Here is a 21,033-nt window from a genome sequence, read left to right on the forward strand (position 1 = left end):
TGTGCTCAGCACACACGCTCTTCTTTAGGCTACATTAACTTTTAACGAGATCGTAATCTAATTCTTCCATTTTCATTTATACGAAAGATGACTTTTGATGAGAGCCTCTCCATTTATTCCAAAACTTCTGCCATTATTTCCTCCCCATATCCCCCAACCCTTGGTCGTAAATTCGGGGTTACTCCAGGGTTCTGAAGCTGGCCAGCGTGGGGAAGGTCTTGAGCCGCAGCAGTTCCAGCTGAGTCTGCAGCAGCACCACGTTGGTGTGGTTCGCTTGCACGTCGCGGATCAGCTTGCTGCGCATTACTAGGGTTTCCATGCTGAGGAATACATAAAAGAACATTAAAATTAAGGGATAAATAATTCTAAAAGAAAGAATATTATATTCCAGCTGATCACCCTGCTTTACCTTAAAAATACTAATATTAAAAATGGTAAAAACTAAAATGTGTAACCTAACCTAACCTATGCCTTTCTTTCACATAGCATGTTTTATATAGCATCTTTATGTCCTTGAGATCGTTAAGAAAATAAACAGTAACATATAATATATTAGGCTACTTTTACCGTGGTGAAACTTCCTTTTGGGGATTTCCTTTAACCTCGATATCGTAGCCGCGGGAATAATACTACAAAATATGGTTCAGAAATAATACTTTTAAACTAAGTAAATAAACGAAAAAAATCCACTGCTTACCGTTTCTTAAAGATGCGCCGTATACGGATCGGTTCCAGTGGATCTTCGTGCAGTCGCTTCTCCGACACCTTCACGTTCAAGCTGACGATCAGCTTCTCTAGGTCTTGCGCTTGCGCCTCTAATGCGTTGATTTTTATCTATAAAATTAATAAGTTGTAGGAATTTTGTTAAAAGGTTATATTTGGTCACAACTTTATAGAAGTATCGTCTACCTCTAATTAATATTGGACGTGATATTATTGTCTAATACTTATTAATAGCGAAGTTAGAAGTAGAGAGAAAGAGATAATGTTGACAGTTGAGTCTACACTGACCTATCTAAGTAAAATTTGGTATTTGCAAGAAAAGTGCATTACATAAAAAACAAGGGTACAATTTTATGAGATTTATGATTTTACCCTCAAACGAATTTCAAGCCCTAAATTTGTTACCCTGAAAAGTTCATACCTCAAGTTCCTCCACCCTCCGTATAAGTTGCGCAAGCACTTTATTAACGGAAACTTTAGACGCCTCCATCTCTTTTTCCATACGAAGGTAGTCCTGTTCGTCTGTGTAGCCCAATTCCTTGTTCTTCAGATACAGTTGCAGTTCTTTTGGTACCTGTACAAAATTTATGAATTTTGTTGTATCACGATTGCTGCACCCCATTGTTCTTATCTCCTCATCAATTATTTATTATGACCCAAACACATGGAGATATTAATTCGAATAGAGTTCTTGCATCATGTACCGCAGATATACTAAAATTCTACTGCCCGTTGTTGTGTTTCTATTGTCTGATGCCTTCTGTTATCGAATAGTTACGACCTTGTCACAGTAGGAGAAAAACTCTCGCTGCGGCACGAAAAATATACCTTTTCTTACATCTACCCTTTTCAATTCCCCACTTTTCTTCTTCTTTACTGTCTCCCAAATCCAATTAATTATTGTTTCTAGTATACCTAAAGCCGCTGGTAGGAGTAGAGCTCCAGTTCCTGCTCTATGTGTAATACAAAACTATTAAAGTACTAAAGTGCGTGTTCTACTATAATGATTGGTGTATAGTGGCGATTTACTTTTTGGTATGTGTTAAAAATATGTAATGACGATTCGAAAGTGCTTCTAAAGGAAGTCTAATTGAATAAATAAATGTTTGAGTTTAAGTTTGAGTTTGATCCCCTTTGGAACTCCATAATATTAACCTTAAGCCGCTGGTAGGAGTAGAGCTCCTGCTGCATGTGCCGCAGCTTCATGGCGACCTGCGCGTGCTCCCACTCCTTGGCGAGGATGCCCTTGCGGAAGTCCATCTGTTTGCGCATCATGCGTAACTTCCAGTCACCCACTTTCTATGGATTTTGGGGGTAATTCGTAAATTTTTGGCTTTGGGTTCTGGTTAGGTTAATTTGCTAAGTGTGATTGTTATAATAGTTCGGTTATAAATGGAATAGAAGGGAATGATAAAATATGGTAAAGAGGGAATATCGTTGAAGAGCAAAAGCCAAGAACAAAAAGAAATAAATGGTAACTTTGCAACTGATAATCAAAATCAAATTTGTTAATACATGGTATACAAAATGCAACACTGTGGTAGAAAAACAATATGCTCATATTATATATTTTTTAAATTGATTTTTAATAAAAAAATTTGGATATGGTTATAATGTAGAAGAAAACTTTTTTACCAATATAAGATTATTGATTTGTTCGATGTCTTCACGGAGAATGAGCGTGGCGTCTTCAAAATCTTCCATGTGACCAGTCGTTATTATTTCTACTTGCCCCGCTGGTAGAACTAGCTAGAATGGAAAATATATTTTGATTATCACTGTCTTGTGTAATTTAGTTAATATATTGGACATTTTTTTGCTTTTCAGCTTATAACTGGAGATGAATCTGACGCAAGTCTCCAATGTCATGCTTGATTGATATAATTTTCAGTGCTTATCTACCATAAATTTATATATTTTGTAACAGTGCTTTTTGGTAGACATAGTAATAATCGTAGTATGGCGAATGGAGTAAGAACGTAAGAGGTCTCAATAAAGAACCACTGGTTGCGGCTGCTCTAAGTTACACCTTACGGCTACCTTCAAGATGGTTACCAATACTTACCAATACAAACCTATAGAGAACTTCTTCAACTCGTGTACCTATAGTACCCTTACCTGCAGAGTCTTATTCCTAGCAGCAAACTCCACTTGCTCTCTATGTTGTTTCACAGTATCAGCTAATCGAGCGAGCCGGACTCGTCGAGCGTGTGCTGCTCCACGCCAAGCTGTACTTGCGCACTCTACGTAGCCCATCTCTTGGCATATTGCGCGCATCTGGTAGATATAGCAAGGAATAGGGTTATTTTGGTAGATAGATACACAGAAGTAGAGGTAGACGTACAAGATGAAGAAGTAGTAGTAGACGTGCAATTCGAATTAGTAGAAGAAACAGCAGAAGTAGTAGATGTAAAAGTAGAAGTAGTAAAAGAAGAAGAAGAAGAAGTAGGAGTAGAAATGGAAATAGTGAAAGAAATTAAATTAGACTGGATAGATTCTACATAAGTTCTTTTTTCTGAATAACGTCTAGGTACAGTTATTGTACGTACAGTAATTTAGCATTACCCGTATTTCGTTTTCTATCTTGACGCGGCGCAGCTTGCACATGGTAGCCCACAGCCCTTCATCCATCACGGGTGGCATGTTGCTGATTTGGTCCAATTGTTCCACGCTGCATGATAAATTTGATTATGAAGTCTAATCAGTCTTTTCATATTTTGTATTACATGTTTTTTCAACAACTGTTCAGAAAGAGAGAGAAAGAAAATGTTAACTTTGCTAAGTACATCTATTATACACTACTCAAAAATTTAACTTTTTCTGATTACCCACTTGAGAATAACATTAAAAAGAATAGTTAAAACAGCAATAAAGTTTCGTTAACATGTCAACAACGTAAGGGAATACTCAAGTACCCCAATAACTACCCTATAAATTACGTGTAGGCAAAACTTTGAGATAAGTGTAGGTGGGCCCTATTTTGTTTTGAGTAGTGTAGTTACGTAGTATGAATTAATTTTTATATATTATTTCGTATCACTCTAATAACAGAACACTTGAAGCACATACAAGGCACGCACAAAAATGCATATTTGTTCAAGCGTATTTTACATTAATTGAATTGTTGTTGTGAATTGATAGATGCGATGAATGTAAATCCAGTATGAAATAAACAGTCAAAGTGAATACACGTATTTTTTCTTCAATATCCCTCTACTGAGCTAATTTGAACCTTAACACAATAAACATATGGTCCTTCGAGCAGGATTAAATTGAATGGAGGGATTAGCGAGCTCGACCAGCGAAGACAAAAGACGACATTCCTTAGATAACACGGGTGTTCTTTGCATCGGTATTGTGCAGTTTTAATGTAAACAAGTTATAATTACGTTTTATAACATTTGTGAAGATTGATTTTATTGGAAGATTTTACTTACTATTTACGAATATAAAAAATGTCGCCGCCTACTGTGGAACAAAGTGGATATTTAAGTACATTGGAAGACTTAGCTAGTACTTTACAAAAAACACAAACAAACTTAAAGAAATGTCCTAAGCAGCGATTAACGGAAGGTTATATCACAGCGCGATTGCAGACGATTGAAGAGTATTGGGCATCGTTTAAGCAAGCTCACAACGGTCTTGTTAAGTGTACGCCACGGGAACAGAAGGGAATATTGACATACTTCCTGAACGAAGAATATTATTTATATGAAGATTTGTATCTCAACTTAGAAGCCGATTTACGGGATTTATTAATTAAATTGAAACAACCGAATCAACCCGCTCCGCCGTGTGATATGTCAATAACATGCGTAGAAGGTCAACAATCGTTTTCTAAGTTACCCAGGATACAATTACCAACTTTTTCGGGAAGATATGAAGACTGGCCCACTTATCAAGATTTATTTAAAGCGCTCGTTCATGACACTTCATTAGGGGATGTACAGAAATTACATTATTTGAAAACAAGTGTTTGTGGTGAAGCCGAGATGTTGTTAAGAAATATACCTATTACCGGGTCGAATTATAAACAAGCGTGGGACACATTAAAGGGACGATTTGGAAACAAAAAGATGATTGTTACTTCTATTTTAAAAAGATTATTTAACCAAAAGAAAGTAGTGAACCAGTCTGCAAGTCAAATTAAAGCAATATTAGATACAACAACAGAGTGCATACAGAGCCTTAATAATTTGAATATTAACACCGATTCTTGGGATCCTATAATTATATTTCTGGTGGGGCAGAAGTTGGATACAGAGTCGTTAAAGGACTGGGAGGAACTTACACACAAGGATGGAAGTGATGAACTATCTACATGGTCAGAACTAAAGAAGTTTCTTGAAGCTAAGTTTCGTACACTTGAACTTGTCACGCCAGTAACAACATCTACTAGGGAGAAATCTTCAACTTATAAGTCACATCACGCCACAGTCGAAGACGACCGCCGGGATATTTATCAAACACCACATGTTCGTGTTTCACCGGTATCATGTACTTATTGCAACGGTGAGCACTACATATTCAACTGCAAGGAATTTGTGAATCAGTCGGTTGATACGCGACAAGAGTTTGTGAAGAAGAATTATTTATGTTACAATTGCCTTCAACCGAATCATAATGTATACCGATGTAAACAAAGGAAAACATGTCGAGTTTGCGGAAGAAAACATCATTCACTTTTACATAAGGTTAGACTGACACATACAGACGAAGATGAACAACCACAACCAGAACAAAACATTACAACAGCACACTTCTCTAGAGAACAACCCGATCAACAAGTATTGTTAGCGACAGCACAAGTTATGGTTAAAGCGAAGAATGGTTACACACATATGCTTCGTGCTTTAATTGATCAGGGATCAGAGGCCACATTCGTTTCTGCGAGAGCAGCGGCACTTTTGGGTTGTACAAAATCCAAAATCAACGGTGTAGTCTCAGGAGTGGGAGAAGGAAATCGTATACAAATACAACATCTAGTCGATCTCGCAGTTTCGTCACGATGGAAAGAAGAAGATGATAGTATTGAAGTCAGGGCTTACATTCTTAAGACTATTTCAACAAGTTTGCCCTCAACACACATCAAGACAAACTGTTCAGAGCTCCAAATGTTACCATTGGCTGACCCTACCTATCATACACCAGGAAGAATTGACATGTTGTTGGGAGCGGATGTCTATTGCAAAATTATAGAAGAAGGATTGGTAAAATTGTCAGATGGGCTAGTGGCGCAGAAAACACGTTTGGGATGGATTATATCAGGTCGAAGAGATGAAAGGGTTATAGATAACAAACACAATGTAATAACACTACATATAACAAGGATGGTTGAAGAAGATAATGATTTACTTAGAAGGTTCTGGGAAATAGAAACAGATGTCTACAAAAAGAAGAAGATTCAAACAAAAGAAGAAGAACTATGTGAGGAGATTTACAAGAATACAACAAGAAGAGATTCAACAGGACGATATGAAGTACATTTACCGTTAAAACAAAGTATAGAAGACACGATTAAATTATGTGGAAAAACAAAAGAGCAAACTATGAAGAGATTTACACAACTAGAAAAGAAATTTGAAAGAGATGAGAAGTTGAAAACAGAATATACAAAGGTTATACATGAATACAAAACAATGGGTCACGTGAAACATGTAAAGGATGTCAATAGCGATAATGCTATTTATCTGCCGCATCACGCAGTAATACGTGATGACAAAGAAACGACGAAGGTACGAGTCGTCTTTGATGCATCGGCTAAAGGTTCTAATGGCTATTCATTAAATGATTGTATGATGATTGGACCTGTGTTACAGCCAGACCTCAGAAGTTTAATTGTAGCATGGCGAATGCATAAGATATGTGTTGTGGGGGACATCGTTAAGATGTATAGAATGATCAACATGACTGCTAAACATACACCTTTACAACGCATCTTATGGCGAGATAATCCTCATGATCAAATTGAAGAATATGACCTAACAACTGTAACCTTTGGTACAGCAGCAGCTCCTTATTTAGCTGTGCGTACTTTAATACAATTAGCAGATGATGAGTTGCATAATTATACGGAAACTGATGTTATTAAAAAGGCTTTCTATATGGATGACCTCATGACAGGAAATGAAAATATTGAGAAGACAAAGAACATGTGTAAAGAAATAACAGAGATATTAGCTAAAGGAGGGTTTCAAATGCAAAAATGGTCTAGTAATTCAGAAGAAGTATTGAAATATTTACAAAGAAATGATATTGATACAAGGGACAAGATAAATATAAAGTTAGATGATGTAATAAGAATTCTCGGATTAACATGGGATAGAAAGGATGATGCATTCAAAGTATCAGTAAACTTACCAGAAATGAAGCTTCCTGTAACAAAGAGAACAATTCTATCTGATGTGGCTCGACTTTTTGATCCTTTTGGGTGGCTTTCGCCTGTAATTGTTACTGCAAAGATTTTAATACAAAGATTGTGGTTATGCAGCTTAGGATGGGACGATAAACTAACACCGGATTTACGCGAAGAGTGGATAAGATACAGAGAACAACTTACACATTTGCAAAACCTCAAGATACCACGTTGGTTAAAAACTACACTTGATAAGGACAAAGTTGAATTACACGGTTTTGCAGATGCATCTGCTCAAGCTTACGCTGCAGTTACATATCTGAGAGTTATTCATGAAGAGAAAGTACATGTAACTATACTTGCATCACGAACTAAGGTTGCACCATTAAAGCAAATATCGGTACCTAGATTGGAACTTTGCGCTGCAGCCCTACTAGCGGAGCTGATTGAAGATCTTGTGGAAGTACTCAAAGTACCTAAACACAGAATATTCGCCTGGACCGATTCAATGGTTGTACTTTCATGGTTACAGTGTCAACCGATTCACTTGAAGACTTTTGTTGCAAATCGGGTTGGAAGTATAACACGAGTCTTGGATAACGAATGTTGGAGACACGTCAAATCTGCCGAGAATCCTGCAGATATTGCAACCAGAGGCATTGACGCATGTGATCTAGTAGATTCTGAGATTTGGTGGATGGGACCGGTTTGGTTACAACAAACAAACCTTCAACTTGAGAGATGTGATGTTCCAAAAATAGAATTAGAAATGAAGAAGCTAAAATGTAATGTTATTATAGAAGAAAAGCCAATTTGGGAGAGATTTTCCACTATGTCAAGAATGAAACGGGTACTCGCATATTGTAGAAGATTTGGTAAGAAACGGACAACACAAACACATCATTATTTAACATCACATGAAATGGAATACATATTAGAAGAATGTATAAGATATTATCAAAACTTGGTTTATGAAAAAGATATAGAAGCGCTAAAGAAAGAAGGAAGAGTGAAGAAACGAAGTACACTGATATCATTAGCTCCATTCATAGACGAAAGAGGTCTTTTGAGAGTAGGAGGCCGGTTGCAAAATGCATCACTGTCAGATACAACTAAACATCCTATTATAATACCGAGTCATCAACACATTACAAGGTTGTTAGTTAACGAAGCACATACAAAAACGCTCCATGGTGGCATACAACTAATGTTTATTTATTTATTTATTTATTTATTTATTTATTTATTTATTTATTTATTTATTTATTTCACCTTACCACCACCAATATAATATTACAATGTAACAATTTTAGTCTTTGAAATCATCAACAAAGATTCGTAGGTATAAAAGGCACGAGATAAACTTTGTGACATACAAAATATGCTTGTTCTTAGAGTATAAATACTGAAATTACATACAAAAAAATGCCATAAATTAATTAAATGCTTAACTCATACATAAATTAACTAAATACACTCTACTATAAAATTCTAAAAACTATCCACAACAATTTATTATTTAGTATATTTAGTATATTTATATTTATATATTTACCTCCAGACAATTTACAAACATCAATTAATCTATTTCAGTAAGACATAGTAATTATTACAAATAAACATAAATTACTTCCCTCCGTGCTAGTCGCTGACGCCACTGTGTTACAGTAGGGAAGTTTATTTTTATTTTATTTTTATTTATTTATTTTTTGCAAAGTTTACACTACGGTTTAAAGATATAAAACTTATGAGGATAAACAATAATTAGGTAAATTTAAGTAATACGTGTACTAAAAGGCACTAGCCACAAACAGTTTTTCTGTCTCGTTGTAGTCGAGGCTAAGCAGAAATTTATCCAAAGATTTACTGCAAAGGTATCTACTCATTTCTTTTATTTTAATTTTATTGTTAATATAATTATACAAATAGGGAGCAATATAATATGCAAAATTTTTCGCAAAACGAGTTTTACAACCCGGCACACAGTAAATCTCTTCAATGCGGGTTTTTCTTTTTGTAACAACGGAAGAAGATGGAGGAACTGTGTGCTGCTCCAGGACTATTACTTTGATAAATAATTGCCTCACAGTCAGAACGCGGCATTCGGTGTACAAGAGATTTGTTGGATATCTAAACGGCTTAAATTGCAGTACTTTTAAGATACATCTCTGTGTGCGTTCGAGCTTAAGAAGTGTTGTTTTGTTTGCGCCACCCCAAGCCGAGATACCATAATTAATGAGCGATTGGCACAAAGACTGATAAACGATTTTGTTCGTGGTTTCATCCTTAAGGCGTCTTATTTTTTTAAAAATTGGTATAAGTTTACGTATTCTACTTTTTAAATCATCTATTTGCGGCTTCCAGTTTAAGTTTTTATCTATTGTTATCCCTAAGTATTTTATAGTATCGACAGGACAAAGAGTATAGCAATCGCAGTTTCCTACATTTAAGCACGTATGCGCCTTTATAGTAAAATTTTGGGGAGGTCTATTATTATTTTTAAGAGAAAAATTTATATATTTAGTTTTTGTAAAATTTAAAGTTAAAAGATTATGATTTAGCCAATTTATTACCAATCGCATGCCTGATTCAGCTGCCAAACGAGCAGATTCCCATGTCTCCCCTTGAAAAACAATAACAGTATCATCAGCAAAACTTATTAACTTCGCGTCAGGTATGTGTAGATTACATAGGTCATTTAGGTATATTAAAAAGAGCGTAGGGCCGAGTACCGATCCCTGAGGAACGCCAAAATTTATGGACCGCTTTTGACTCCGTACATCACCAATTTTAACAAATTGAGTCCTATTTGATAAATAATCTCTAAACAATTCTAGAGGGGTACCACGAATTCCCATTGATTCAAGCTTTGCCAGGAGCAGGGGGACAGAGACAGTATCGAACGCTTTCGCCAGATCCAAAAAAACACCCAAACATTTTATCTTCCTGTCTAAATTGTTAGCAATAAGAGACACAAGAGTATTGATAGCATCACTAGTCGATTTTTTTGCACGAAAGCCAAATTGATTAGTTGAAAGTATGCAATTCTTTTCCAAATAATTAACGAGACGCTTGTTAATAATCTTCTCCAGAACCTTTGATATGGTTGGCAAAAGTGAGATAGGGCGATAGTTGGTTATACTGTCTCTGTCTCCCGACTTGTAAATCGGCACAACTTGAGATTGCTTTAAACGATCAGGAAACACACCCGATGATAAGCATATATTGCATAATTGCGTGATCGGTGGGCCAAATATAGCAAGATTTTTCTTTAAGAAAATAGATGATATGCCATCATATCCTGAAGCATAAGTGTTTTTTAAAGACAAAATTGTACTAGTAACCTCCACTATATCTGTTTCCAACAAAACAAATGAATTAAGTGAAATGGCGCCTTGATTATTTTTAGATTTGAGCTGAATTTCTGATAAATTTAGTTGATTTAAAATATTTGATGCTAATTCATTACCTATATTAACAAAGAAATCATTTATAAATTCAATAGAATGAACTGGAGTGTTCTTAAGTTTTAATAAATTTAAAGCATTATCAGGGCTTTTTAATGAGTTACTGTTTATATGGCAAATGCGTTTAATAGTTTTCCATGACTTTTTAATATCTTTTCTGTTATTATTAAGCTCAATTTTATCATAGTTGTTTTTAGAAGTATGTAAAATATTACTGCAATGATTCCTATAGCGTTTATATATGAGTTCAAGTTCCTTATTATTTGGATCGTTTTTGTTTCGGCGGTGTAAAATATCTCTGAAACGTATACATCGCAGCAAACCTGGTGTAATCCAGGGTTGTAAAATAGAATTTCTATTAGTTTTTTTTAAATAATCGGGAGCTATCGCTTATAATATTGCCAACGGTATCAAGTAATGAATTAGTTAGACTATTAGGATCATTTGTAGATAGTAGATTGTGCCAATCTACCAATGAGAGTAGTTTGGAAGCTTTTGAGTAATTTATATTGGTTGTAAAACATGTTGTCTTAGCTATACTAGTTTTTTGTTTGTTAGAAAAAGTAAGAAATATTGCAGAATGATCCGTTATTGCAGACTCACATACAAAAGTAGCCACTTTTATATTAGATTTTACGAAACAGTGGTCAAGACAGCTTTTACCACGTGTAGGTAAAGAGTGACTTGGTAAGAAACCGTGACATGCAAGAAAATCTAGATATTCGTCAGATCTTTGATCAGTGTTCTCATTACTGATGTCAATATTTAAGTCGCCAATTATGTAGATATTAGGAATAAACCTTAAGTTACACAATATTAAGTCAAAAGAATGCAGGAATTTGTCTATTGTCGCAAAAGAGGGAGATCGATAAATACAAACAAAAGCATATTGTTTTGCAATAGTTATAATTAGACCATCAGCATCATCCAAATTTGGTTCAACAACTTCGATGTCAGTAATATTATTACGTATGTACGCAGTAACCCCGCTGTTCTGGTTTATATGTCTTGTAGTGTTGTAACTATGATAGTTCTCTAGGGGTGGAACAAAGTCATAATTTTTTAGCCAGCATTCAGTAAGTATTATTAAATCGCACTCGAACGCACAACGTGACAGAAAAACCTTAAATTCCAAGAAGTTTTTATTAATACTACGAATATTTTGAGTAACAATTTTAAAAGAGGAATAAGAAGAAAAGCTGCTATCATTAAGAAGTTCCGGATTAGCAATTAAAGAAGAATTACCCACTCCAATCTCACTATCAACTTGGTTCCCTAGTGTTTCCACATCGTTTCTATCCATTTTCCAATTTAAGAATGTATGGAAAGTATTTTTGACAGTTATTTCTGGGGATGAGTGAGTAATATTTAGTTTTTTTGGGTCTTCTTGATAATTTTAGGTACTCCATTGAAGTATTTTATACATAGTTCTTGTTCACCTTCTTCAATGCGACGATTCATCTCTTCTCTTACTGATAATAAATGGGATTTTTGCGCGGGCGTTTGGTCAGAATACATAAAAATATTTTTAGGGAGTTTAGTTCTATTTCGCAGCAGAACTCGGGGAGTGTCATTCGAATTAAATAACACTTTTATCGGTCGACTTTTATTGGAAATGAATTTCCCCAACCGTATGCACTTTATTGGTTTCGGGCAATTTTCGTATATTGTCGAGATAATTTGGAAAACTTTTTCATAGTCATATGTGGTTCTAGAATTAAAATTTGTATCAATTTTTTCCGAAATACCGACCAAAATTACATTTTTTTCACGCTCATTACGCTCCTTCAATTCCGAAATTAAGGTTTCATCAATAACGCTTGTTGTTTTTATTTTGTCGTGATCAGGTAATAATTTTATTTTTTGAAAGTTGTTTTCTAGGGTTGAAATTCTGTTTTCTGACGAGATTAGACTAGAACGAATTTTTTGAGAATCACATTTCAAGTCATTTATTTCTTGGGTAAGCGATTGCGTTACCGAGTATATGGCAGTTATATCTTCTTTAATGCATGATATCTGTTGGCTCAATTTAGTTAAATTTTCATTTTGATCTTTGGCGAATTCTTGGAAAAAATTCATGATTTCAATACGAAAATCCGCTAGGTCTTTTTTAAAATCTTGTTCATACGTGCGCTCCTTTCTTTTCCTTATGTTAATATTTGAATTCTGTGTTTCCTCCATGCCGTATCCACGCAAATTCGGTGTTGATCCGCCTCCGCTACCGCTGCCGCTTATAAATGTAATACTCGGCGGCGTGTGTTGCAAACTCATAGCGAAAACCTGTTTGTTATCGTAAATATACTGCACGGGCGTTTAGTAATAACACTTCACTCTTAGTATGAATGTACTTTTGTATAACGTCAATGGCAGGTTCGATGTAGACTATGTAAATGTTCATATAACGTTTTATTAATTAATATAGCTCAACACACGTTATTTCAATGTAGATAACATCCGTAGTGAATAGTATCGACGAGTTTATAGCGAGTCAGACCGTGTACAGGCGCCGATAACACGAGTGCATCGCGCTGCGGCCGTGCGTTAACTGAGTTTACTTACATTAGAACAAAATATTGGGTGATTGGAGTGAAGTCGGCAGTAAAGCAATGTATTCGCAATTGTAAGATATGCATTATAGACAAGGCTAAAGTGAAGAGCCAGTTCATGGGTCAGCTACCAGCAATGCGAGTCAATAGACATCGACCGTTTATCAACAGTGGAGTCGATTATGCTGGTCCCGTATGGATAAGAACATCTAAAGGACGTGGTCACCATGCGACTAAAGGTTATATATGTTTGTTTGTCTGCATGGCGACACGCGCTATACATTTGGAAGCTGTGACAGATCTTACTTCACAAGCGTTTATAGCTGCGTTTAGAAGATTTGTCGCTCGCAGAGGCCACTGTGCTCACCTTTGGAGCGACAATGGAACTAACTTTGTAGCCGCAGCTAAGGAGATCAAAGATCTATTTAGTACGGGCAAGAGTAATATTTCGAATGAAATAGCCGAAGTTTTAGAAAACGACGGAACAACGTGGCATTTCATTCCGCCAAGAATGCCATCATACGGAGGTCTATGGGAGGCAGGCGTTCAATCTGCAAAGAGGCACATAAATAGAGTTAGTAAGAACAGCACCTTGACGTATGAGGAAATGTGTACTCTCTTGGCCCAGGTTGAAGCTTGTCTGAATTCTCGTCCGTTATGTCAAGCCGATGATGATATGGATACACCCCTTACGCCTGGTCATTTTCTAGTGGGCGAAACTTTAATCGGCGTACCCGACACTAACTATGATAATGTAAAGATTAATGTTTTGTCCAGATGGCAACTTGTACAGAGAATGACGCAGGATTTTTGGCGCCGGTGGCAACTGGAATATCTTAATACACTACAACAACGCTACAAGTGGCATGTCAGCGTACCATCACCTCAAATCGGGGATATGGTGATAATTAAAGAAGATAACATGCCTCCCACAAGATGGCTTATGGGAAGAGTAAAGGATCTACATCCTGGGGCAGATAACCATGTCCGTGTGGTGACGATACAGTGCCAGGGTAATCACGAGTTCAAACGGCCATTATACAAATTGATAGCGTTGCCTAAAGATTGTTAGTTTATTTGATTTACATTTATACACAATTGTTATTTACAAATTTACAGTCCACTAATATGTTATTTATAGTTGTTGTATAAATTTATTTGAATGTTATTAGATGAGTTCATGTTGATTTTACTACTGTATAAAAACTATTGTTTTTGGCCGCCGGTATGTTCAAGCGTATTTTACATTAATTGAATTGTTGTTGTGAATTGATAGATGCGATGAATGTAAATCCAGTATGAAATAAACAGTCAAAGTGAATACACGTATTTTTTCTTCAATATCCCTCTACTGAGCTAATTTGAACCTTAACACAATAAACAATATTAAATATGCTGGAAATGAAATAAATTATAACACTTTTAACCCATATTAAGGTACAGCAGACGATCTCACCCTTTAAAGAAATCACCACAATCCACATGCAGTAGCGGCGGGCGAACACCGCTGAGCACGGCGCCTGCCAGCTCGTATAACACTGCTGGCGTCATGCTCGCGCGCTGGTGCCACTTGGGGCGCTTTCTGATGAGACGTCATGTGGTTAAACCATAATTTGTGAATTAATACATCGACATAAACCGTAATCGTTACACTGTAAATTGTACGTTGTAAACTGTAAATGTTATAAATTGTAAACTGTTACGTTTAAACTGTACATTGTAAACTGAGAGCTGTAAGCTCCAAACTGTAAAGTTTAAACGGAATATTTATAATATGACATATATATTTAAATTTATTTCTATAAATAGTAAAAGCGGCTTGTCAAGTACTGACAAATTATCTCAAAGCAATATTGGTAACAGAACAAAAAAAAAACGGAAAAATGGATACAACACGTCTTTAACTATGCAAAACAATATCCCTAAGCAAAACAATATCCCTTACTTGAAAAACTTATAACATTGGTCGACAATAATAGGCGACAGATCGGCAAAGTGATTTTTGAACGTCTTGTCCAAATGTCTGTCCTTCTGCGACAGACTTTCGTACGTCGCTTGACAGTCCTCACTCTCTTGTTGTATCTTGTGCAACTCTTGTTGGAGCACTTCCACTTCTGCTTCTGTTTTGCTTATGTCATTTCTGAAAAGAAAATTTATGGGCAGTTTTCAAAGCTTTGGACAAGACAAGCGAATGTTTCTGTGATTTTATGTTTATCCTATTCAGAATTTTTTACTTTTCTTCTATGTATTTGGTATGCCTTTTTTCGTAAGGAACTTTCGTTAAGTCTGTATGCCATGTAGTCAATGCGTAAATTGCATTGTTTACCAATTACCTTATGTCTTCCAATTTTTCAGCCATTTCAGTTCTGTCTAAGTTTATTCTCCGTAGTCGCATCAGATTAAGATTTTCTTGGCCGATAACAGAATCGACTCGAAGTTTTGTCAACCACATCTCTTTTACCTGAAACAGTATATTTTTATTAACAAGCCTATGTCTTCATTCGTGATACCCGCATAAAAAGTAAAGAAACTTATGTGCAAAAATATAAATTACAATCTGTATGTGTGCCAATTTTCGTTCAGATCAGACTAATTTGAAAAAGCAATAAGATATTTTTTATTTCAATACAAATTTTCACCTTTTGATTAAATTTAACTATTCCCTCATTCAGAACTTGTGAAAGCTTCGCGTATTCAGCGTGCAACATCTTCCTATACTTTTCCCGTTCTTCATTTCTAAACGCCACTTTTGCTTCGTAATCGAAAACAAGGCGGAGGTCATCTTCATTGAAATGTTCTGGGTCTTTATCAAGCTGAAACATTTATTAGGATCAATAAGTTGACATTACATTATTAACATACGTTATATTAATAAAATAATATCTTACCATACACTGGGGCATTGGAATAGGTTTCTTTATCTCTTCATGCCACAGTTTTTCAAGAACTCCATCCATCATTTCTATGAGAGCTCGTTCACGGAAATCATCCTTTGGTCCAGGGTCTGGAGGTGGAATTACTATTTGGCTTGGGCTTATGTATGGTTCAATGCTACACTGTAAACAGTATAAAATTAACATAATTGCAGACCGGCTTAAGCGCTGGCTGATAAAGTACCTGGTAAACTATTTGCCATTTTAACTGACGTATAAGCTAAACACGACATAATATGAGGAATCTGTGAAACCACTAACCAGGCCTTACGGACATAAATTACAAAATAGAAGTAGGAGTATAAAAGTATTAAGTGAAACTTACCTCTTCTGGTTCGACTTTAATTAGCTTAAGTGGTTGTTCTTCTTGTTTCCATTCAGGGTCTTGAATAAGTATTGTTAAATGATGGAAGCTACCGCGGAGGTCTGATAACTTGTTTAGTTCTAGAATATTAATTATATTATTAATGGAATGTTTATTTCATAACACTTAATTATTTTTTAAACTTCGCTTTCTAACACTTGAATGTTACGAAGTTTATTACCATCGATGATAAAACGAAGCCTCGCATTTCTTTCTTCGACGAGACCAACTTCGCGTTTCTTCTGATTCATTAGATCGTCAAATTGCTTGTTGAACCACAATCGCATATTTTGCACATTCAACTGCAACATTATCAAAAATATTTTAAATTGAGGGTATTTCAATAATCTCTGACTAAATTAATTTTTATTTTTTATTGTGAATCCAGCATGGATTACAATTTGTTTCTACACCTATTTTTTCCACCATCACATTAATTCCTTAATTGGAATCGACGTTAAGGATATCACCAAATAGCTATGACACCTATTCTATCAAAATTGATGCAACAACCATACCTTGACGATATGCTGCAACCAGTTCATTTGCAGGAAGCTAAATGCCACAGTCTGCGGTATCATGAATGTGGGTATTTCCACAAATAGGTGTGCATTAGATCCCGCGAGTACGTATGGGGAACCTTCTAGAGATTCCTCTGATACAAGCGCTTCTGCTATCATTTGGCTCTCCATGCTTTTGTGAGCGGATTTCATTGATAGCACAGATTCGGGACCGGCTCTGGAGAATTGTATTGAATATGTTTCAGATAAATGAAAAATGATTTTAGCATAGGATATTCATAGAATAGTCATATTAAACTAACGATACACGGAAAAAATATTGGTTATACTGGATGTGAGAAATAAACTTGCTGAGAGAAATAAAATGCTTAAAAAATAAAGCGAATAGCAAATATTGTACGATGAAACTTAATAAATAAAAATTTGGAGACCCATATTATGTAGTGTACTATTATCATTACGGTATAGAAACATCTTCAACGCTTGGTTTTTCCACAAATTCTTCCCAAGGTCGAAACAAATCAGTATCGTTCTCCATTTCCACTCCTCTGAGTGCTTCGATCTGTTGCAGTTCTGGCCAATTGTCTCTCTGTGTTGGTAGTACCGCGTAGTTTTCTACCTATAATATTATACAAAATTTTTGTAAACACAACATTTTCAACACAACACAGTACAGTCTATGACAACTTTACATTTTTTTCAAATTAAAAATATTTTAAACAAAGTCTTTTACCTGATAATGGCTGAAAATAGCGAACAGTTTAACTCGCGGAGTGAGCATTGTGTCCCAGCAGTTAGCTTTAATCCAAGCAGTCACTTTATCTTGTGCCTGGATACGCGCTTCTGTATCTAGTCTTATTTGCTCACGCTCTTTCTCTGCCTAGAATGTGTAATTTTTATGCACATTACATATTTAATTATTTCAGTTTTCTCTTTGAAATGATTTTGATTGTTTTTAAAAGTAAATATTTTTATCATAAAGATTAAAATATTGAATAAATTCATGTTATTTAAATTATGTTTTACGTCGATTGATTCTGAATGTTACTTCTCAGGTCATTTTTATCTACTACCCTCAAACGCATAATACCTGTTTTAGCCTTTCCTTCTTATGCTCCAAATGTAAGTTGAACTCTGACAACGACAACTGATGCAATGGTATCTCCGCTATATTTTCCTCTAATAAAGCTACGACTCGAGACTGAACCGACTCGAAGGACCTGACGACTTCCTCGCGTTGCTTCTTGTAGTCCATCGCTTCTTCCCGAACTTTTTTGTCTTCTTGCAGATCGAGGTAGTTTTCTATTGCAGAAGAGAATTGCTTTTATTTTAATCATGTTAAAGAACATGATATTTTGATAACATCATTTTATAGAGAATAAAAAAAAATGTCAGTGTTACAAATTTAACAATAGAAGTTATTAAATTTTTTATAAAAATAACATTATTGCCACGATTTTGAATGTTAAAATATACAGATTTGGAGCGGATAGATCAAGAAAGGTACTTACTATCCCGTTCCCCAATAATAGTGATAGTATTATTAGCTTCTTCAAACATCTCCAAGGGCGGTGGTTCATGATGCAACTCTGTTTGTAAGTCAAGTCGCAGGCCATGCAAGTACTGCACTACAACAGTACCGTTACCGGCGAGGTGCGCTATGTGCGTGTTGTGCGCGTCTATGAGCGCCTCGCGTATGCCGCTCTCGTAGCGGTGGGTGGCTGATAGCTTTAAATCTGGGAGTATATTGATGTGTTAGTCTTTGTCTTATATCGTAAGTTTGTCTTACTCGTATTGTTAAGATCGTGGTTAGTTTGTATTTGGGAAAAGTGCTGTTTATATTTAAGGTTTTATTGTTTTTAGTTTTAACATTGTCATGAACTGGATTTACAATTGTATATTATATTTTTTATAGATAGTTCTGATTGAATGACTTGAATGCATACCATATTCTTGCGGTCCATGTGCCTGTCGCATGACAATAGTACCGTCATATCCAAAGGTCAGAAGGGCTCCCGAGTTAAAGAACCCATCGTAATATTTGAGCTCATGACCAGTTTCTATTATAGGTGCCATTTTCACAGATACCGTCACTCCTTTCTACAATTTTTTTTTCAAAATAACGATAAGTACACTACTACGAACAATAACATCACAAACTTTTTCCACAAGTAGGTTAACTGGATTTTCATCTCCTTAAACAATAAGCATCATAGCATTTTTTTAATCACGGTTACAATCCTTATAAATTTAATAAATTAATAACATAACTTACATCCCCCGATAGTTTCAGCACATGAGCCTTCGTAGACAAATGCGGTATGGCTATAGCCATGTCCTTCCCGCTCAGTGGTAATAGGCGCGAGTACGGGCCAGCCATCTTGCCGGCGAACTTGTTGTCCTTACCTGTGTCTGCGTTTATGCAAATAATTCTCTCACCTAAAAAGGTATTTTAATTAAAATAATAATTTATTTCAATTAAAAAGTTAAGATAAGTGTGGTAATTTCAACATTGAAGAAAAATTATTCTTGAAATTATCGAGCATACTTTGTCAAACAGATTGAATTGATTGAAAGATATTGAATAAGCCAGAATTTCCAGAGCCCATATTATGCCGTAAAAGTGTAGATTTAGAAGTCTTGGCTGAAAATGATAGGAAACTAATGTTGGTGGAACAGATAATACCTACCTACTTGCAGAATTCAAAACATTTTTTTGGTGTAGAAAAAGCGACTAGTAAAACAATTAAAATTTCTTACCAATTGGATATTTATCAGAGAATAGCACTAGGCTGAACGCCCGCATCGCCTCTCCAACTTGCATGAGGAAACAGTCCGCCAAACCTCGACCCAGTTCCGTGTAACGGACAAGGGTTAGTTTGTAATCTTCAGATAACTGAAGGAATATAATTTTTATGATCAATAGGAAATATGTAATCGTTGAAAAGGCTGTTTAACACCTTGTAGAAGAAAACATAAAACGATTTGTAATCGGTTCGATCTTAATAATGGATTCAATCACATACTCATCACGTATCAACACTATTTAAAACGAATGTAGACGACTATCTCTAAATAGCGAAAAAAAACCGATGTTGATGATATTATCACTTCTTAAATATTCAACAAGAAAAACTGAAGACCTTCTTTGCAATCGAGAAGCAAAGAAAGAACAAGTTCTTATGTGGATGATATTATGATAACTCGAAACAACACAAAGCCGCAAATCACCTTATAAATGAATATATGGCCAGCTGACATAGCTGCTGCCACCAATTCCCTTCCCCCCGGCGAGAACACAACCCTGGACACAATCTGGTGCGTCAGGCACACGCTGCCGACCTTCCGAAGGTCTGGTGGGAGGAACTGGTATAGGGCCATACCGTAGTTGTTGGCCACTTCACCGAATATTATGAGGAGCGGATCCACGGGACTGGCTTGGAAGGATATGTCGTTGCCTTCCACATATTTTACTAGGACCTAGAGCAAGTATTGTTTGTAGAGGTTTAACTGCGTATTTGGAACCGGTAAAAGGTAAAACTACGTAGAAAACAATATAAATTAGTATAATTTTATCCGTTATTCAATATTTGGATCACATCTCTATTAAACGTTAGGTGGGGTGGAATTCAAATAAGACATATTTATTATATATTGCCTATTACACTGCCTATTACACTTATTAAAAACATTCATAAAATAAATGCAGAAATTGCATTTCACCTACTTTTAAAATGAGAACTATGTGTTTTACTTATGATCATGTCTACAGTAGGTAATTAACTGAGGAATAAAAAATTAACGACTTATTACGTAATTTTAAAGGTGGCCTTCTTAACCATTTTTCATATACAAACTATTTAACTTGTGTCGTAATTGAATAACTTTATTTTTAGTTTCAATTCATGAAGATATTTCAACGTTTATAATAATTATATAAGACCTGTAACTTACGAGTTTTCCAGTGAACACCTCATAAATGCAGAGCACGCCATCCTTATTCATGGTGGCGATATGATTGTAATCAGGCGCTATGAGCTGAATTTTTATTATGTTTCTGAAATCAATTATTTCAGGATGAGTGATGCCAATCTCGGAGAAGGTGTTTTTTTAAAGTTTGTTTG

The 21,033-nt window shown here is 35.6% G+C and overlaps 1 protein-coding gene across 1 annotated transcript; it reads right to left on the reverse strand.

The window, feature by feature from the left end:
* Nucleotides 1–178: 178 nt before the first annotated feature.
* LOC149910068 (cilia- and flagella-associated protein 43-like) lies at nt 179–20,962 on the reverse strand. Its single transcript, XM_090107192.1, has 24 exons — nt 20,864–20,962; nt 20,141–20,389; nt 19,670–19,805; nt 19,185–19,348; nt 18,856–19,009; nt 18,421–18,645; nt 18,000–18,211; nt 17,643–17,789; nt 17,371–17,528; nt 16,907–17,126; nt 16,570–16,690; nt 16,350–16,468; nt 15,980–16,147; nt 15,731–15,904; nt 15,425–15,552; nt 15,037–15,231; nt 14,548–14,673; nt 3,289–3,394; nt 2,842–3,000; nt 2,359–2,472; nt 1,879–2,022; nt 1,145–1,297; nt 698–834; nt 179–320 (listed from the first exon to the last, which is right to left on the reverse strand). Exons 1-24 carry the CDS (start codon nt 20,912–20,914, stop codon nt 179–181), a joined length of 3,702 nt encoding a protein of 1,233 aa, XP_089963318.1. The 5' UTR covers nt 20,915–20,962.
* Between the last annotated feature and the right edge of the window lie 71 nt (nt 20,963–21,033).

This window comes from Colias eurytheme, chromosome 2 (assembly GCF_061535395.1).
Source record: "Colias eurytheme isolate Ceu_HAF_F1 chromosome 2, ilColEury1 Martin Lab GWU primary, whole genome shotgun sequence".
NCBI lineage: Eukaryota > Metazoa > Arthropoda > Insecta > Lepidoptera > Pieridae > Colias > Colias eurytheme.